General features: G+C 33.5%; 1 protein-coding gene across 1 annotated transcript in view; it reads left to right on the forward strand.

Moving 5' to 3' along the window:
* Positions 1-22,234, forward strand: part of LOC129219785 (E3 ubiquitin-protein ligase MIB1-like) — a 126,157-nt gene that overhangs the window by 27,431 nt on the left and 76,492 nt on the right. The window contains exon 12 of the mRNA XM_054854085.1: positions 1,020-1,171. Coding sequence (XP_054710060.1) covers positions 1,020-1,171 — 152 coding nt within the window. The remainder of the gene's footprint in view (positions 1-1,019; positions 1,172-22,234) is intronic.

Genomic DNA, 22,234 nt, shown 5'->3' on the forward strand with positions numbered 1-22,234 from the left:
CATACTACATTTCCATCCTCAGATTTATCAAAAACAAGGACCACCACTCGTCCTCCTTGTCGTTGCCGTCAGTAAGAAGATCAGTGTGGTCTCCTTTTGAGTTCGACTACTGTCGTTGGGATTTCCTCTTTGACTTGGCTTGACTTGAAGAATTTGCATGTTTTCCCTTTTCAAGGGCAACTGATTCCACACTTTTTGCCAGTTTGTCTTTGTAAGGTGATCCAGTGATGATGCAAGTCATGGCACTCTTGTGGCCTAGCCCCAAAAATGGGCTAGCCCGTTTTTGGATCATGCAGTACTTTAAGTTTATGGTGTACTAAACAAACAAATATTTCAAATCAAGTACACTGAAAGAAAGCCCATTTAATCTACTTTGTTTTAAGAAGGAAACCACTTACTTCACTATATAAATTAGAAAGATATAAATTAACTTGTACAAGCTTCGAAAAGTTTTGAGTTTTTCAAAAGTGAGTGTTTCTTATAAAACAGTTTCTGATAAAGCACGTGCTTTAGCTATCAAGGCCATTTGCTCGCTAAGCTTTTGCATCTTCCTGTTGATTCATTTGATACCATTGTTGCGATTGTGCACATTGTCGCAAAAATGTGCGCAGCCCTTCCCTTATTTTCAGCGGGCGGCCCGTATTTAGACCATTTCCCGTATTTAGACCACTTCCTCTACAATAAAAATGCTTTGTATTTTTGTCCTTAACAGATCTTAACGTCAATAAAGAATGACTGAATGTACAATGGAGAAAGTGCGATACATAAATAAATAAATAAATGAAACAGAAAACAGAGTTTAAATTTACAATTTTTCAGCAAAATAGAAACCTAGCTGTTGGTATTTGCTTTTTCTGCGAAAATATGTGTTCCGGATTGTTGATTGACTCACAGATAATACACTTGCGGATAATCGATGTTTACTGTGTGTGATTAAAACATCAATTTCATTGTTTTGGAATTAAAAATAAATTAATATGATTGAAAGTATCTTTATTTCAATTTGTTGTTTTTATTAGGACTCTGAAGGTGATACTCCCTTGCATGATGCTATTAGTAAGAAGCGTGACGATATGTTGACACTTTTGTTGGATAACGGTGCTGATATTTGTCTCACAAATAATAATGGTTTCAATGCTTTGCATCATGCTGCTTTAAGGGGAAATCCAAGGTAAGTGTTTAAACTAAGTTAAATTATTGTTGGCTCAAATGTTCTTTTTTTTTTTTGAAATCTTAGATTTTAGATTTGGCGAGTTGAAACTGAAATTCTATTAAATAGGTTAGGTGCATCATAGTTTTTTGTCATATTATATTTTTACTTAGACTTATTTTTCATTTAAAGTTACGATAAAAGAGTTTTCCTTTTTATAAACATTTGAATGTTTCCATCTAAATTCATTAAAGATGCTGCTTTTATTGCTTCTATTTTTTCAACGTTTAATACTGATGAAACCAATGGTTACAGTCATTTTTCTCAGATATGTAAAATATATATGAATATATATTTTTGTATGTATATATCTCTTTGAACACATTAATTTGGAAAAAAGCAAAGTTTTTGAAACCAATCAAAGTTTGACGCAAGACAAACAAAAATGATCTTTCAAAATTGCTTCAAATTAACTGGATGATATAGGAATGACAGTTGCATAATAGTTACTAAGCATAAATTCTCTGATCCTGGTTTGTTCTCTACCTCTAGCAAAATGTTATGACTCAAACCGATTTTCTATCTTCTTTAAATAATTCATACTGTTCAAATATTCTTTATTTTTGTTAAACAAGTATCTTCAAAGGCATTTTTCAACAGTTCAAATGGTCTGTAGAAAAGATTCATTGCAGTTTAGAATTATTACCTCAATTTTTAAGGAAAACAAATTCAGTTGGTAATTTAAAATTAGATGTTGACTGTCAATAGAATTTTTTTATGAAGTCGTAAAATGTAGGTAAAATACTGGCCAGTGTTAATTGCAGTTATTGGCAAGAGAATTACTGTAATTATTTGTTGACCGGAGAGAAAAACCTGAATCAAATTGGTTTCAATCTCCGCAGCAAATTTTTTTCAGGTGCTCTACGCAGAACAGAAAGTCCAAAAATAGCCCACTAGGGGCAAGGTAAACCGGCATCAGATTAATCGCAAAATCCAAACCAGCATCCTTAAATGCATAAAAATAAGATGCCAAACTTAAAAACTACAAGTACATGCTACCTGTCGATTTTATCCTCAAAAATACAGTACAAACATTTTTCTTCGCTGAAATTTTGGATTTTTTTCCTTTAAAAATTTTATTCCCTGCCCCCTTAACACCTCATGCTGTAAATGGGAAAAAAAATATTGGGAGAAACTCGTATCGGAGATTGGGGGCACTCATCAAAAGAATATCGTCTGTGAGACCAATTTACGTTAAATTTTGGGAGCTCTCCACCACCCACCCCCAACTACAGCACTGGCCCCAACAAAGAAACAGTTTGCAAACTTTCTCAAGATTCGGCAACGTTTGAGGCAGCGTCAAGTGGTGTCTGCTACCGTGGTTTTGTTTTAATTAAATTATCCTGGCCTTTATTTGTTTTTAATTTTTTGCTGTATTTAAAGGAATTATTTCAATTTTTCATGTAAACATGCATTGTTTGAAAAATCATTAAACAACACACTTTAGAGGTACTTTTTTCTTTTATTTATTATTCAGAGTTCTTATGAAATAAATTATTTACGTAAATTGTATTTTCCTATAAACAATATTTTGCTCTTACTTTTTGCTAAAAGTATTCAACATGATGTTTTGCTACTGGTCCTTCATGAAACTTTGAAGATAACAGAGCAATCATCCATTATATTATGTACTGTATTTATATATATTTGTGTGTATGTAAATTATGATGAATCTGCTGAAATATTAATAACACTTGCCCGGAGAAAAAATAAGAAGCAAACATGCTCATTGTTCTTACATAAGTGGAGTGAAGTCAATGTAATCTCAAAAAGACTACAATTGGTCTCAACGATGAGACGTGGAAACACTTGCATCAATTTTAAAATATTGTTAAATTTTCCTTCGCTATGACACTAATTTTACTCTTCACATATAGTATATACGTTAAATTTTTATTGTTTTTGTATTAATTCAGTTTTAACTGAAAACTGTTCAAGACCGTTAAAAAGGGAAGGGGTTTTTTTTTTTTTTTTTTTTTTTTTTTTTTTTTAAACAATGTTAGCTATTTACTTTTACGGTTTGTTTAAGGTTATACAGTTGATTTAGTCTGTTAAATATTAGCTGTAATTGCGCTTTTTTTTTTTTTTTGGCATGTGTATCTATATATTTTTTATTGAATAAACAGGTTGTAACAATAAATGTTCAACTTGTATTGAAAACACTTAAAAGAATACTTTTTACCCTAGGGATAAGGATCAAGTCATCTTGTTAAAAAGTAACTTGATCCTTTTTCCTAAGTTGGGTTTTTCTTAAAAATTTCCTTACAATGAATAAATTTAAAAATTGACATAGCATTTTGATGGGGAAAATGATATGTAAAGTGAGATGGTTTATTTCCATTGATTTAAACATATGTTATAAGTTCCTACAAACAAGGGACTCATTGTCCCCAGTCTCCTCAATAATCATTTTCAGTAACATTATTATTTTTCATTATTATCATCACTATCATCATTGTTTTTCATTCATATTATCGTTACTATTATCATTTTTACTATCATAGTGATTACCTATTATTATAATCCCCAACTTAGACTCTGACTTCGTAGCTTTGGCAAAAATTTATACATGGAGGAAAAATGACCGACTCCGGCTCCTTCATCTCAAAATAAGTCCCACTGTGCAAACATTGGTGGAGTTGCGGACTTTAAGGGAAAATGACCAATTTTAACTCTGCATCTTTGAATTAAAAACCTTTGGCTTCCCAAACTGACTCTTTTGTCTCAAAATGAGATTGACTTCAACTCCGACTCCGCAGACATGGTTTTTACTGAAAAATAATTTTTGATAATATAATTTGTTTTTATTTCCACTCTGAAGTTTTAATTCATGTATTAAGTTTATGGCAAATTAATTCGGAGTTCTTTATGTTTCTACATAAAAATATGCACAAACGGGTTTTTTTTTTTTACAATGAAAATTACTTCTTTAAGTTAACATTTATTATTTTTACTTATTTTAGAAAGTACATTGATTCATTTAAAAAATAGTTGGGAAACAGGGGATAAAACAAGATTTTTTTTATATGATGTATTTATTTTAATGAGCATATTAATTTTAATTCTTTTTTTTTTTTTTTTTTTGAAAGCGGTTAAAGATTTTTTTTAATGGAAAAAAGTGTACAGTCAAGCCTGTCTACCTTGAACCAGCTTATCTCAAAAACCTGTTTATCGCAAAATTTTTTAATTTCCCTGCATTTGCAGCCAAATTTCAATGTATTTTCTATTTTTATCTGGATTTTTTTTTTTTTTTTTTTTTGTTTTGGAAAACCTTACTATCTTGAATTCGAGCAATGCTTTCATTTTCGGATTTAAAGCCCAGTAATCTTAAAAATAACTAACAACTTTCCTTAAACATAGAAACAGTAGCATTGTCCTCAAGGGCAGAGGGGGCAGTGTAAAAAGGGGAGAAATGCGTCCAGGCATGGGTTTGTTTTCTAAAAAGACCAAGGAAAGGACAGTCGTTTCGAGTGCTTTCTGGGAAGCAGAGCAGAGGGCCGAGAATGGGACAATGAGGTGGGGGGTGACTTGATAGATTTGACATGTGAGGTGAGTTTTTCAAGTTCATGGTTAAAGGTCATTCAAATTAAAAGCCGTTTCACTCTGTTATCTGGTTTTGGTACTGTTCTGTGGTTGCCCTCTTGCTTGAAGTTGCGATTGCTTAGAAAACCAAGATGATAGGCATGAAAAGAAAGTTAAAAATTTTTTCAAATGATGAAAAAATGAAAATTCTAGAATTTTTGGACGGCAATCCATTAATGAAAAAAAAATGAAATTGCCTCCAAGTTTAGTGTTTCCAGCTTTCAACGATAGATAAAAACAATGTCTGTGGAGCAAGAATTTCTATCAAATAAAACACCAAAAAAAATTCAAAAATTTGCTTTTCTCCAAAGGCGGACAAGTGCATTTTAAAATGGTTCACCCAATGCAAGGACCAAGGTGTTCCAATAAGTGGATTAATAATGCAAAAAGAAGGGGAAGATTTTTCCAAACAACTTGGTCATGGGGAAACATTCAAAGGCAGCAATGAATGGCTGTAAAATTTCAAAAATGGACGTGATATTGTTTTTCGAAAACTTTGTTGTGAAAGTGCCTCTACCAGAAAATATTTGTGCAGACTGGATAAAGGAAATTCCTTCTCTTGTACAGAATTTTAAGCCAATGAATGTGTTAAATGCAGATGAAACGGGACTTTTTTTCCAATGTCTGCCTGATAAAACAGCTACATTTAAGAACGAAGAATGTAGAATGGGTAAGCAAAACAAAGTTTGGGTAATGGTACTTTTGGCTGCTAATGAAGATGGTTCCAAGAAATTTCCTCCTCTGATGATCGGCCGTTCTGAGAAACCTAGGTGTTTTGCGAAAACCAAGTCATTTCCTTTTCGATACAAATCCAGTAAAAAAGCATAGATGACAGGCAAAATATTTATTCACTGACTGATCTCTTTGGACAAGTCCATGCGGTTGAAAAAACGTAAAATATCGTCTTTTAGTGGATAATTGCAGTGCATATTCTGATCCCCTAACTTTGAGCAATGTTGCTGTAAAATTTTTGCGGCCTAGCACTACCTCAAAGCTACAGCTTCTAGAGGGCATAATTAGTAGTTTCAAAACTGGATATAGAAGGTAGTTAGTACGCTAGATGCTTAGATGCTATTGACGAAGGGCATACTCTTCCAAAAATCAACATACTGGATGCTTTGAGGATTGTGGATTATGCCTGGAGAGATGTCACTCAGAATACAATTCAAAATAACTTCATTAAAGCTGGCTTCAAAAATAGATGCAAAGAGCAAGATAATGATGAAAATGATACAGAATGTATTGTAGAGGAAGGAAAGGAAGTGCAAATAGGAATGCAAATGCAAATATTTCTGGTTCAATTAGACCATGTGCCTTGTCTTTAGGGACTTTTTTACAGTTCTATTTTGTGGAGATCCATGCAGTGGAGATATATATATTGCTTGTGGCTGTTAGTCTAAAACCAACTTTTGAAGTTCAACAAACTCATATATTTGACACAACATACTCTAAGCAGTACTCTTAGATCCAGAAAAGGCAAGTCTAGTTGTACAAGAATATCTTTTAGTGAAGTAAATAGGGTCCTTGCCTTGATATATAGAATTTTATAAGTGCCTACAAATTCCTAAAAACTTAATAATTCCCCATTGACACTGAAGCAAAAAGAAACTCTTCTTGAAGTAAAGCAGTGGCCACTTCCTCTAGAAAAAGACATGCCCACATACAAATTATTGGGGGGGGGGGGGGATGAGCCCCCTCAAACCCCATGTAGTCAACGCTAGTGGTGGACGTTGATATTCCTTTTGAAGAATTTTTAGATGGAGATAATTCTCTAGCCACAAGTGGAACCTTAACCAATGTAGAAATCGTGGACAACTTGAGAGGTGATTTGGAAGAAGAAGAGATCATCCAGGAAGATGCACCTAAAGTGACTATAAAAGATGCAGAAAAGGTTCTTACAACATTAGCAACTTTCTTTGAATTCCAGGAAAATATTGGCCAAGATGGATTTTCAGCCATTGGCAACCTCAGGAGGATAGTTGAATCCAAAAAAAAATCAGGCACCGAAAAACAGCAAGAGACTATTTTGCTTGAAAGAAGTATGCTTAAAATTTCATTACTCTCAAAATGATTCCTTAAACTTGCAATAAAATACTTATTATAAAATAGTAGAATAAATACCTAAGAAAACTAATACAGAATAATTTTAATCTTTCGCATATATTGTCTTTAGAGTAAAATTCAAGTTTTCATCATCAGATTCAAATTTTCAATAAGTTTCTCAAAACCTCCGTATCTCGAAACCTCTATCTCAAATTTTCTTTCCTTCCCATGAAATTCGAGATAAACAGGCTGGACTGTATTACATGTCTATTATAAGTAACTCATTTAAAAAATAATAGTAATAATAATTCAATTTTTTATATAAAAAATAGGAATTTGAAACGTTTTTAAATAAAAATAAATAACATTTTTTGAGAAAAAAAAGTATCAACCGCTAATATTTAATTTTGCTGCAAAACGTTTCAAATAACGATTTGAAAATCCAAATCGGTACTTTAAACATTCTCTCTTTGTAAATGATCCCTAAATGGCTGAATCTAGCACAAATGAGGTATGGCAATGGGGAAAGTTCATTTCACTTTTTTCCCCCCTTATTTCATTTAGAGAGGAGAAAAAAGTGGAAATGAAATGAAAAAATCATAGAGTCTCATAACTTTTATGATATAATGTCTTTCACTCTCCGTCGTTATTTTTTATGAAGTCCTTCACCGGTTGCCAGTTTTTTCTCCATTGCTTCTAAATTTATTTTTAAAAAGTCTTTTCGGAATTTTATCAGCCAGTTTTTCCATTCGAAATTTTCCAGCAACTTTCGATCGAATGAATGAGTTGGATGTTTTTTGTTATAGGTTTCTGATCAATTGAGGAAGGATTTTCCCCCGTTCTTTATTCTTGAGTCGTGTTTTCATTTCAGTATTCTGGAACCGAGGAAAATAAATCTATCGCAAAGAGAGAGAGGAAAAAAAAAAACGCAAGAAAAGTTTTTTTTTTTCTTGATTTTTCCGAGCTGTTTATTTTGCGCCTGAACGGAATCGTAATATCATTTTTATACTTACTCTGGTTTCTATCTTTCCTATCCCTTACATTCTTTTATACATAAAAGACGTCTTTACTGCTATTTTTCGTATCAAAAATTTTTGTTTTGGTTTTTTATTCAGTTTTTTCTTTTTTTTTTCGAACACGTGTAAATGACATTCAGTTCTTTGCTCGATCCCGTCGCTTGGAAATCTTTTGTTATATGTTTACGTTTTGCATTTTAAGAATTCTTGCGCAAATGAATGCAGTGGAACAAGTTTGGTACTTTGCCTCAGATTTTTGAGGCATGTATCAAAATTCATGGTTCTGCAATTTTTAGAGTGTATCTTCTCCTTTCGTTTATTAAATAAATTATAAATATTTGAAAATTTCCTTTCATAAGTTTTACAATAAATACCATTATGTAATGGTATTTACTAACTTGCGGGCCTAAAGGCCTAAGGGTTTCTTTTTTTTTTCTTTTTCCCCCAAAATCATCTTCAACTTTTTTTACGAACCTCACACCAGTTCAAATGTGTAATGTATTGTTTTTTATTTTTTAGGAAACTTAATTTAAACTATTAAAACTAATTTAAAAGCATGCATATGATGTGTAGAGGTGTAATACTTATCTCAAAAACAAAAATTAATGAATAAGTAAAAATAAAAAAGAAAGAAAGAAGCTCATTAAACAATTCAGAGAAATAGAGATTCCTAACAGTTCAGAGAAATAGAAGTTCATAATAGTTGACAGGGGTGCCCAATCCCCCCCCCCAAGTTCAATGGCGCAAATCCCACCCCCTTTTATTTTTTATTTTCAACTCTCTTTTTTATAATTTTTTAATTTTTTTAAATATATTTATTATATTTTTTAAAAGATATATATTTTTATTTTTTTAAAAATATTATTTATTTATTTATTTTTAATTATTGTTATTATTGATATTTTATTCGAAAAGTTCTGTGCTACGCCAACGACACACACACACTAACTAAATAAATAAAAGAAATTAAATACAAACAGAATAAACTGAAATAAAATAAAATATAAGCAAAATGAACTGAAATAAAATAAAAAATTGAAATTAAAAATAAATCAATAAATCAATTTAAATAAATAAATAAAACAATTTTAAAAAATCCCATTTAAAAAATCTGATTTGACCTACAAAATGTTTGATCAATAATTCTATTTTCCCATTTTTTTTTGGGGGGGGGGGCTTTTTTTTCTTTTTTGCATCAAAAGGAATTAAATTAGAGAATAGGAAGACCTTATTTTCATGTTTTAAAAATAAGCTCCCCCCCCACTATAAGGGGGGAGCTTATTTTTGAATAGATTATTTTTCCTAATGCCTATGGGGGGGATGGGGTAGGTAGTGGTCTTTTTATTTATTTATTTTGGATATCATTTTTGAGATGTGCTGAGTATTTGAGGGGGTATGCCATCGTTTCCTGGGGGGGGGGTATAGAAGCAGTGGACATCCTTATATAATTGTATATTGACTTTGATAAACCTGGGTTTTTTTTTGCAAAATCAGCTGGGAAACTTGGAAAACTGAGCGAATCTAACTTTAATCGCAACGCTGTCTCGGTTACCTGAAATCTGAAACAGTTCCACTCTACTAATAATTGCAGTGAGTAATATCACTCAGAAGAATTATTGACCATTTCAATGAGTACACTCTCAGCCTACTCGTATATCAATCTGACCCATTCACTCCGCTAACATAAATCGATGCCTGAGTGCTAATTAACCTCGGAAAATCCACTCTTTCACTTCTTGTCCACAGACATAAAGGTTTTATTTTTAATTGTCAAAAATTTTACGATAATTCTGAAAAAAATGCAGACATTTGTATGGATGTGTGTGTGTATATATAAGTATTTCGCATAATACAAAAACGGTAAGTCCATAGTAGGTTAAAATATCATATACAAAACTCATGCAACGTAAAGTTGTGCATTTTTTCTTGTTGATTGCAATCAGATATTCCAAAAGGGCTGATTATTCGTTCTTTGAGTCAGAACAATATTAAAAGTATTTTTTCGTATCAAGTTATTTCCAAGGCATCTATTAATCCATCTCTATTAGTCAATGAACATATTGAGCCATTTGGCAAATGTTGTTGATGCTGACCGCTAAACACCATTATATTACTCTTTTGTGTGTCGCTAAGAAAGTTTTACATTAACAAAATTTTTTGATTTTCAGATTTTATTTCAAATATTTTATTTGAAATGAAATTTGCATGAAATCATTTTAGCTTTTAAAAAATATTCCTGAAAATATAAATAAAGCACCTCGAATTAAACGGTACCTCGGACTTATGAGACTCGGATTTTCCAGACTACTGTTAAATGTATTTCCGTAAAAGAGTTTTCTCTGCTAGTGCAGTGTGTACGATGCTCTTGTGTAGGTTATGTGGACTGTATTTCAATAGGCAATAAACTCATTTCGAACAAAACAATACATTTATTAAAAACGTGTAAATATAAAATCATATAATGAACTTAAGAAACTGAAAACACCGCCCTAACCATTAACAGAAAATACAACTGACAACAACCAACAAAAACGAACAACTAACTACTAACAGGCAAAAATAATCAAAATCAGTTTTTATGACATAGGGGCACGTGTGCGCACCTACTTGACGCACACTGCCAACGCGCCCTCTACTTTAATGTATGCAAGGGATTTAACACTCCCCCGCGATTGAAATTACTATTTCAATACAACATTCAAAACAAAAAGTTCAAAATAACAGTTGATAACATGAACAAATTAAACATTACTTACTCAAGCACAAACTAGTAAACATCCTAATTCCAAAACTATATATAAAAATTAAACAGTTTCTTCAACTGGAAGAATGCAAACATCTCTAACATTTCTTACTAGTGTGCTTCCACTTGGCAAACATAATTTTACTACTCGAACTCTATTATCACGACCAATGTTCGTCTCAATGATTCTGCCAACACACCATTTTGTCGATGGCAAGTTTTCTTCTCGAATGAGAACAAGAGTCCCTGTTTTAACATCATTTTTGCTAAATTTCCATTTATTTCTCTGTTGTAAATGGGTTAAGTAATCCCTTTTCCATAACTTCCAAATTTGTTGACTAAATTTGGTAATCCTTTGCCACTTAGAAAGGGTGTTTTCCTTAACATCAATCAATTGTGGTTCACTAAGGGTAGTGATAGGTCTGCCAATAAGAAAGTGACCTGGTGTTAATATTTCAAAATTGTCCATTTCTGATGACATTGGTATGAGAGGCCGGGAATTTAAAACACCTTCGATTTCTGACAAAATTGTAATAAATTCTTCTAAAGTTAAATTTTGACTGCCAATCACTCTTTAAATGGAATTTGAACGATTTCACCCCAGCCTGCCAAATGCCACCAAAATTGGGCGATCTAGGAGGAATGAAATTCCACTGAATACCTTCTGTTAGAAAATAATTTGACAAAGTTTCATCAGGAATTCTAACCATTTTTTGCAATCGCTTGATTTCGACATTGGCACCAACGAACGTTTTAGCATTATCAGTAATGATTTTTGAACATTTTCCTCGGCTGCCGAAAAAACGTTTCAAACTTGCTATAAAAGCCTGTGTAGTCATATCAGTTACAAAGTCCAGGTGTATTGCTTTAGTACTTAGACAAACATAAACAACAACATACACTTTATTTAATACACCCTTCCTTTGATTTTTAAATTTGATAAAGAAAGGACCACAAAAATCTATCGCAGTGGCAAAAAAGGGATAACTAGGATTTACCCGGTCTTTAGGCAATTCAGCTATGATTTGACTAACAGTAACAGGTCTGTTTTTGAAACAGATCACACAGTTACGAACAATTTTCCTACAACTATTTCTGCCATTTAGCGGCCAAAATTTTTGTCTAACTTGATGTAAAAGAGCTTGGGGACCTACGTGAAGATATTTAAGATGAACATTTCTTAAAATTATACTTGTTAAAGGATATTTTGCAGGTAAAACCATAGGATGTTTGGTTGCATAAGATAAATCTGCATGGGACAGTCTCCCCCCTACTCTCATTACTTTATTTTTATCCAAAAACACATTTAAAGAGGAAAGTTTACTTCTGCTGTGAACTTGTTTACCATTTGTTAACCTTTTAAACTCATCAGAAAATTCACCTTCCTGGAGAGAACGTATTAACCAATTTTCTGCATTAGCAGATTCATCAATAGACAAAGGACCTATTTTCTTGGACTTTGGATTTTTACAATTATAAATAAACCTATAAAGAAAACTTACAATACGAATAAGTTTCATATAATTATTTGACTTATTAAGTATGCAATCAAAAACAGAATTTTCATTTCTCGCAATCAAGTTCATTAAATGTTCATTTGGTTCAGTTTTTAAGTTCGGTTTTAGTTCTTTATCGATTGCTCCCTCTTCGGGAACCACTGAAAGATGATCAGTAGAATAAATGTTCACGGATTTCAGAAATGTAGGGCCATACCACCAAGCTGTGTTTTCTAACAGCTGATCTATACTGATACCTCTCGTCAAAGCATCAGATGGGTTGTCACGACTTACGCAAAAGAACCATTTATCGGGGTCTGTAAGTTCCTGAATTTCCTTCACACGGTTGCAGACGAAGGTTTTCCACTTCAAAACTGAACCTCTAATCCAGTATAGTGCTATTTGAGAATCTGTCCAAAAGTACATAGGAGGGGATATTTTCCGCTCAAACACCTTTGCAACTTCATTTGCTAATCTAGCAGCAAGTAAAGCTCCTAGCAACTCCATTCTTGGAAGAGTAATCTTTTTTAACGGAGCCACACGGCTTTTAGATGTAAGAAAGTTCACAATCACTTTGTCATCAGATCTTATCAGTACAAACACGACGGCACCGTAAGCTTTAGGACTGGCGTCCGAAAAGGTATGCAATTCTATGTCACAACTTGAAAGTTCTGCACAATCAAGGACGTTTCTGGGAATTTGGAGTTTTAACAATGTAGGAAGTTCAAAGCACCAGCGATTCCAGATTTTTAAAATGTCATCTGGCAGCTCAGCGTCCCAGGAAATTTTTCGAATCCATAATTCTTGAAACAGGCACTTAATTCTGATGGTGTATGGTGTCACAAATCCTAGAGGATCGAATATTCTACCTGCTACTTGCAGCACAAATCGTTTTGTATTCTTTCCGGTCTTGATAAATTCAAGCAAATCCTTTACTTCTATAGCGAAAGTATCTTCCTTGATGTCCCACGGCAGTCCGAGAACCTTACTTGGTTCGTTACAGTTATTTGAGAAATTACTCGGTAAAATATTAAATTCTCGTTCTTCCCACATTTTCATCAACACTTCATCATTCGAAATCCATTTGCGGAGATTCATACTAGCTTTTTTCATTATGTTATTTGCTTCGATAGAAATTTTTAAAGCATCATTTATATTGTCTGCACCAGTAACAAGGTCATCAACGTAAAAACAGGTATTGAGTACTTCAGTAGTAACGGGATAGGCTTCTTCATACTTTTTGATGTGTTCTTTAATGGTTGCAGACAGCAAAAAAGGGCTCACATTTATTCCGAATGTCAGACGTAAAAAACGATAAACTACTACTTCTACATTGTCATTCTTATTAGGATCATGTTTAACAAAAAGGAATCGAACCACATCTCTATCAAACTCGTTTAGAGATATTTGCAAAAACGCATGCTCTATATCCGATAACATGGCAATCTTGTTAATTCTAAAGTAAATCAACAGTTGAAAAATATGCGGGTTCAAATTTATACCAGACCAAAGAGTCATTTAGTGACAGTTGTCCAACGTCGTTTGAACTAGCATCAAAAACTATCCTACATTTAGTATAAACACTTTTTTGCTTGAATACTGCATGGTGAGGAAGATAAAAAACAGGTCTATCAATACGTTTTTCAGGATCCTTGACTTCAATTATTTCGTTCGCTAAATACTCTTTCAAAATTTCACTGTATTGAATATACAAAGACTTATCGCGTTTCATTTTCTTGACTAAACCTTGAAACCGCCTTTCTGCTACCTCAAAATTGTCATTTAATTCCTTCCCATTTTTCTTCCAAGGAAAACTAACTTCATATCGTTCGTTGTTATAGCGTACCGTTTTATTAAAAACTTCTAAAGCGGCATCTTCATCTGAGCGTTTTGAATCGTCTTTAATGCCGAAAGATTCAAGAGTCCAAAATTGCTTTAAAGCTGCTTCAGTTTTATCCTCTACTACGTAACATTTAAAATTATTGTTTTCTCTATTGTTAAGTGTTCCCGTAGCAATCCAGCCGAATACTGAATTCTGCAAAATTACCGAACTGTCTTTCACTTTAATTTGTCCCGTTCGCAATAACTCATAAAATACATTGCCACCCAACAAAACTTGAGCGCGCTGCGGTTCGAAAAAGTTAGGATTAGCATACATTAAATGCTGTGGAAGTTTAAGGTTGGAAATATCAAGATGTTTGGATGGGGTCAAATTCGTAATTTTGGGTATTACCAGCATTTTAATAGTTTTCTGAAAGCTCTTACTTTTATTTGAAATAATCACATTTATTTCTTTTTTAACTTTTAAACCCGCTCCATTCAATCCCGTAATTAAAAAGTTAACCAACCGACTCTTTAATTTTAACAAGTCTGCAACTTCCTGTGTGCAGGCACAAATTTCAGATCCTGTGTCTAAAATTGTAAGAAAGGGCAAAAAGGAATCGTCTGCAGTTTTCGCATAAATAACTGCAGTCGACAACAGAACATTTGACTGACTTCCCCATTGAGTAAAACAATTCTGCGAATCCCTACTACTATTCCCGCATGCACCGATTTTATTTTCTTCATTCGAAACCCGTTCCTCGGATTCTAATGCCTTTACTGTACTAAATTGCTCTGAACGCGAATTTACGTTATGTCGGGAATTATTCACAAACGTTTTGGGATTCTTACTTTTATCAAAATCTACCTTTGCAAACTTAGCTCCGTGAAGCATAGAATGGTGAGAATTTGAACAAATTCGGCTTTGCAAACTTAGCTCCGTGAAGCATAGAATGGTGAGAATTTGAACAAATTCGGCATTTATAATCTAACCTAGAACATTCTGACCTTCTATGTTTACTTAAACAATTAAAGCATAATTGCAATTTACGAACTAAATTTAATCTTTCTTGTACAGGTAAATCTAGAAATTTCTTACATTTATAAGTTAAATGATTCTGATTACATACAGGACAAACAACATTGTTATTTTGCAACACGAAACTTTTTTGTTTAGGTATACATTCTTGTTTAAATTTTGCAACGGGAACACTACGTTGAACATTCTCTAGCGCTTGAATACGTTTCAATAAAAACTCAATGAATTTTTCCCAATTTGGCAGATCATTACAATCCAAAGACATTTCAAATACCTTTCTTGATTCTTCATCAAGCCGTTGCAGCATAACATTCATTAAAATTGCTTCTGATAGAGCATTCATATTCAAATCTAACTGTTTTAAAGCTCTTAAATTATTAAGCAAATTATCCGTTAAATAACGCAAATCCTTAGGATTTTCACACTTTAATTTGTTTGCATTTAATATTTCAGATATATGACTTTTGAACAATCAATCTTTTATTTTCATATCTATTTTTTAATGCTTCAAACAGAGAAGAATATGAATCATTAATATTTTGCAGTTGTTTCGCCGTTCCTGTCAACGCCGACTGCAAATAAAACAGTTTTTGGGAATCCGACAGTTGTTTATTACTATCAATTAAAGTAATAAACTGCGATTTAAATGTTAACCATTCGGTATATTTCCCCGAAAAAAGCGGTAATGAAATACTTGGTAGCTTAATTTTAGCATTCGCGATTGATTCGCTATTAACTTTTTCAGCCTTACTACTTGAAGTATTTTGAATATTTAACAAATTGAAGATACTTACTTCAGTTTCTTCTAGATAATCTTCGACCTCTGTTAAGGTTCTTCAAAATCTTCCACGTCTTTGTCATTTGGAAGACTACAAAAACTTTCATTTCGTAAGGAATTTATCTTTTCCTTCAAGTTGTTCAATGAAGACAATTTCAATTCTAACACTTCGAATCGGGCGGAGTTTCAGCATTGACACAATTTTCAATCCTAGTAATTTGGCCTTTGATGGCTCCTCGTTTTCTATTCAGTATTGTCAAATCAGAAACTTTCGTTGCAGGTTCCGTCATTGCAAATTTCCAATTTCTTTCAAATTTCAAAAACAGATCACAACTGAAACACAATTCAGTTCCAATGGAATTCAATCCTGGTCGCACGGACCAAACTGTACGATGCTCTTGTGTAGGTTATGTGGACTGTATTTCAATAGGCAATAAACTCATTTCGAACAAAACAATACATTTATTAAAAACGTGTAAATATAAAATCATATAATGAACTTAAAAAACTGAAAACACCGCCCTAACCATTAACAGAAAATACAACTGAAAACAACCAACAAAAACGAACAACTAACTACTAACAGGCAAAAATAATCAAAATCAGTTTTTATGACATAGGGACACGTGTGCGCACCTACTTGACGCACACTGCCAACGCGCCCTCTACTTTAATGTATGCAAGGGATTTAACACAGTGTCAGTGCAAAGAAAACAACCTACCTTCCTTAGAACGTAGAAATCTGTTTATATTTCAATAACCAATAGCTTGACCAATGACATATTTTGGTCGATGCCAATTGTTCCGAGACGGCCGATGGTCGATTATTTTTCGTTTTGAGTGGCCGATGGAAACACCTAAGTTCTGCCGAAACGTATGCTTTAAACATTTTTTTAAGGCACAAAAAAGAGTAGAAACCTGTTGCAGGCCTTAATTCAAAAATATGAATAAGTAAATTAATACAGTCGAGCCTCCATATATCGAACTTCCACATATCGAAATTTTCTATGCATCGAAATCCCAGCAAATTTCAGTGTTCATTACATAGAAAAATTGTTTCTATATATCGAAAAAATCTCTATATATCGAAATTATTTTGAGACATTTGTAGATTTTTTTTTAGCTTTAGACTGTTTGTCTCATGAAAAATGAAGGTTAGGGGTGAAAATTATGTTTACTAAAGGTTGCTAAGAAACTCATAAGAAATCTGGCTTTTGAGGGGTGTGTAGGTAGGTCGTTGTTCCGTTCTGGAGTTCTTAAACTCCCTCAAGTTTATTTCAAATCTTAGTTGTAACCGGTAACACTTTAAAATCAGTTTCAAGTTATCCTTTTTGTTCTGTTGATTATCATTCCTAGTCTTTTTATCTTCAGTAGAAATCATTCAAGTTAAGTAGATTGATTTTTTTACTTTTCTCTCGATTACATTGTCAAAACGAAAATCTCCTCATGTGGCGAATCAAGTTGAACTGCCGAAGAATGAAGATGTATGAAGGCACAAAAATGTAATTTCTGTTAATTTTTCAATTATTAACTTTTACTTAATCTAATGCTCGTATAAATTAGAAATTGTGTTTCATGTACGAAAATTAGCTTTAATTTTAATGTTTTAGGAGATTTTTATGATAAAATAAGATTGTTTCTATATATCGAAATTTCTATATATCGAATTTTTTTCCGGCAATTTGCTACTTCGATATATGGAGGTCCGACTGTATATCTAAATAGGTGCTGCCGACATCTTATATATATATATATATATATATATATATTAATTTATTTATTATTATTAGTTTTTTTTTTAGCATTTGTATCGAAAATTTCAGCAAAGTGGGAAAAAATTACATGAACCGCCGAAATATGTTTCAATTAGAAGAAAAGATAAAGGGAGGGGGGGGGGGAGGAATGTAAAGGATTGTAATGAGAAGGCACACTAATAGTTAAATGTTCAAGTGAAAGGTTACGGAGCAAAGCAAAACTATTTCAACAAATAAAAAAAAATGTTATGAGAGAAATATAAAATATATTAGTATCGAAAAATGAAACTTTCAAATGTTTTTGGAAAAGGAAAAGCTTAGAGAGACTTTCCCACAACATTTTATTTTAATTTAAAATAATAGAAATATAGACCAAGAGCTGACCCCCCCAAAACACGATTTATCTCTTTTATGGCTTGTGGCCGGTTAAAATAATAAAAAATGCAATGAAAAAACTTTGGCTCTAATCCCCCCCACTAATTTTGGGTCACACGGCTGTGTGGGTGGATGAAAGGTCAAAAAAAAAGAAAAATATTAAAGTGATGAGTTAAATGGCTAAAAAGTATATAATAACATTAAATTAATTAGAAAAAACACGTAGCAAATTTCTCTCCCAGCTATGTTGGGGCGAACGTGGTGCCCCCCACTGGTAAAGTATCGATTATCAAACTAAAAAAAATGATCACTTTCGTGGGGGGGGGGGAATTTTACAGGGTATTAGTTTCATTATTTTGATTGCCAAAATAAATTCCCCGCCAGCAACTATGGGTCAATTAGTCAAAAAAAATTTTTTTTGTTCCTCTTTATTTGGTCCAAGTCGAGTATTATTCGAACTTACGCATGACTGTTTAAGTTGCAAAAAAAACCCCAAAGTTTGAACGTTTATTCCTTAAAAAAAAAAACTCGTAGCAATCCCCCCCCCCCACCTACGGAGGGGTTGGTACGCGGTGCGCGGTTTTTACAACGTGGGTGCCCCCCCCCCCGGGGTTGAATTATCGATTGCTTAAATAAAAAATGATCACTTTCGTGGAGGGAATTTTACAGAGTATACATTTAATTTTTTTAATTGCAAAAACAAATCTCCCCTCCCCAGCAATTATGAGTCTACAAGCTGCAGTGCTCGGCATTGCACGGTCTACCTCAAAAATGTACGTGTATTCGACGTTCCAAACATTTTTATACAATTATATAAATTTTCCCGTTTTCATTACATTTCTTATTGCTGCTCCACTCCTATTAGTCAAAGCGCAATGTTATTATAGCCTATAGCCTTCCTCAATTCAACACAAAATGAATTTTTCAGTTCGAATCCGTTGTCCCTGTAGACCAAGAGCTGAGCCCCCCAAAACACGGTTTATCTGTTTTATGGCGGGTGGCCGGTTTAAAATAGCTAAAAAAATGTAATTAAAAATTTTTGCTCTAACCCCCCCCCCCCCACCCACTATTTTTGGGGTCACACGCTGCGTGGGTGGATGAAAGGTCAAAATAAAAGAAAAATATTAACATAATAAGTGAAATGGCTAAAAATTATATAATAACATTAAATTAATAAAAAAAACCACATAGCAACCCCCCTCCAGCTATGCTGGGGCGAATGTGGAGCCCCCCCCCCCCAGAAGGGAATATCGATTGTTAAAATCAAAAAATTTGATCACTTTCGTGGAGTTGGGGATGGGGAACTTTACAGGGTATTTGTTTCTTTATTTTGATTGCTAAAAAATCTCCCCCCCCCCCAGTAAACTATGGGTCAATTTGTCCAAAAAATTTTTTTTTCTCTTTATTTGGTCCGAGTCGAGAACTATTCGAACTTTCCCATGACCTCTTAAATTGTAAAAAAAATTGCAATTATTTATTCGGTAAAAAAAAAAAAAAAAAAAAAAAATCCTCCCCCCAGCTATGTTGGGGCGAACTTGTTGCCCCCCTCAGGAGTGAATTATCGATTGATTAAATAAAAAAAAAGATTACTTTCGTAGAGAGGGGGGATTTTCTCAGAGTTTACATTTGATTGTAGCAGGAACCCCCCCCCCCAAAAAAAAATTAATTTGAATTAGAAATTTTGAAATATTTTTCAAAATGAAAAGAATCAATTCAGCGTCCGTACATCTGCTTCTACCATTGTGTGCTTAGCATGAAAAGAAGGAAGGGGAAAGTATACGCCTGTGATGATTTCTTCTTGCTATTCGAGGGCGGTTTCGTCAGTGATCAACTGTAGCCAACACAGTGAAGTCGTTATAGCTGTTGGTTTTTCTTTTCGGAGCACGCTGTACCGCATCCTTAAACTGAAAACGTAAAAAAATCCTTTTTTCAAAAATATATTTTGATGTTTTTATATTATGAGTGTTTTAAAGGGTAATTTTAAGTGTAGCTAGCCATTAGATAAAAGATTGAATGTTTTGACAGAAACTTTATTTGAAGGAATAAAAGTTTCAAAGATTCGAAAACACTGAAAACTGAGATTCCGTGATTTAGATTTTTCGAGTTCTTAACAGAAGCAGATCATCGAGATTGTAGGAATATTTTTATCAAACTAGATAGACACTATCACAACCAATATGCTGAAGGTAAATAAATCTATATGAATTATCAAATTATTATTTTAAAAATTCATTTAACGCATCGGATTAACGCATTAAAATTTACAAGTAAAAAAAAAATCGTTATTGCAATTTTAACATAAAATCACTTTTGTTTGTGAAATAAACTCATAATTACTGGGGTAGGGGGAGATTTTTTTTTACAATTAAACAATTAAATGTATACTCTGAAATTCCCTCACGACAGTTATTTGTTTTTTATTTAATCAATCGATAGTTCAACCCTGGGGGGCACCACATTGTAAAACTGCGCACCGCCTAGCAACCCTCCCCCACAAAAAGATGGGGGGGGGATTTGCTACGAGTTTTTTTAACGAATAAACATCCAAGCTTTGTTTTTTGCAATTTAAGCGGTCAGGCTGAAGTTCAAATGGTACTCGACTCGGACCAAATAAAGAGAAAAAAATTTTTTTTTTTTTTTTTTTTGACAAATTGATCCATAGTTCTGGAGGGGGAGGGGGAGAGATTTTTTTTTTTTTTTTGAAATTAAAACAATTAAGTGTATGCTCTGTAAAATTCCCTCCACGAAACTGATCATTTATTTTTAATTTAATCATTTGATGATTCACCCCTGGGGGGGGGCACCACGTTGTAAAACCGCGCACCGCGTAGCAACTCCCTCCATAGGTGTGGGGGGGGGGAATTGCTACGAGTTTTTTTTAACGAATAGACGTTCAAACTTTGGGTTTTTTGCAACTTAAACAGTCATGCGTAAGTTTGAATAATACTCGACTTGGACCAAATAAAGAGGACCGAAAATTTTTTTTTTGACAAATTGACCCATAGTTACTGGGGGGGGGGGGGGGGGATTTTTTTTTTGGCAATCAAAATATGAAACTAATATCCTGTAAGATTCCCCCCACGAAAGTGATCATTTTTTTTTAGTTTAATAATCGATACTTTACCCCTGGGGGGCACCACGTTCGCCCCAACATAGCTGGGAGAGAAATTCGATACGTGTTTTTTCTTATTAATTTAATGTTATTATATAATTTTTAGCCATTTAACTCATCACTTTAATATTTTTCTTTTTTGACCTTTCATCCACCCACGCAGCCGTGTGACCCAAAATTAGTGGTGGGGATTAGAGCCAAGTTTTTTTAATTAAATTTTTTTATTATTTTAACCGGCCACCTGCAATAAAAGAGATAAATCTTGTTTTGGGGGCTCTGCTCTTGGTCTATAAGAAATGTAATGAAAACGGGAAAATTTATATAATTGTATAAAATGTTTGGAACGCCGAATACACGTACATTTTTGAGGTAGAGCGTGCAATGCCTGGCAATGCAGCTAGTAGACTCATAACTGCTGGGGAAGGGAGATTTTTTTTTTAGCAATTAAAACAATTAAGTGTATACTCTGTAAAATTCCCTCCACGAAAGTGATCATTTTTTATTTAATCAATTGATGATTCACCCCTGGGGGGGGGGCACCACGTTGTAAAACCGCGCACCGCGTAGCAACTCCCTCCATAGGTGTGGGGGGGGGGGAATTGCTACGAGTTTTTTTTAACGAATAGACGTTCAAACTTTGGGTTTTTTTGCAACTTAAACAGTCATGCGTAAGTTTGAATAATACTCGACTTGGACCAAATAAAGAGGACCGAAAAAATTATTTTGACAAATTGACCCATAGTTACTGGGGGGGGAATTTTTTTTTGGCAATCAAAATAATGAAACTAATACCCTGTAAAATTCCCCCCCCCCCCCACGAAAGTGATCATCTTTTTTTTAGTTTGATAATCGATACTTTACCAGTGGGGAGCACCACGTTCGCCCCAACATAGCTGGGGGAGAAATTTGCTACGTATTTTTTCTAATTAATTTAATGTTATTATATAATTTTTAGCCATTTAACTCATCACTTTAATATTTTTCTTTTTTTTGACCTTTCATCCACCCACACAGCCGTGTGACCCAAAATTAGTGGGGGGGATTAGAGCCAAAGTTTTTTCATTGCATTTTTTATTATTTTAACCGGCCACAAGCCATAAAAGAGATAAATCGTGTTTTGGGGGGTCAGCTCTTGGTCTATAGGGATGCCTGCCAAAGAGCAAGAGGAGAAGCGGTCTCTGATCGTATTCCTTTTCTTAATGGTACAAAACATGGCCTAATAAATTGCATTTTCGAAACTTTCATTTTGAAAAAAAAATGCCGCT

Source organism: Uloborus diversus, chromosome 4, assembly GCF_026930045.1.
Source record: "Uloborus diversus isolate 005 chromosome 4, Udiv.v.3.1, whole genome shotgun sequence".
NCBI classification, from domain to species: domain Eukaryota; kingdom Metazoa; phylum Arthropoda; class Arachnida; order Araneae; family Uloboridae; genus Uloborus; species Uloborus diversus.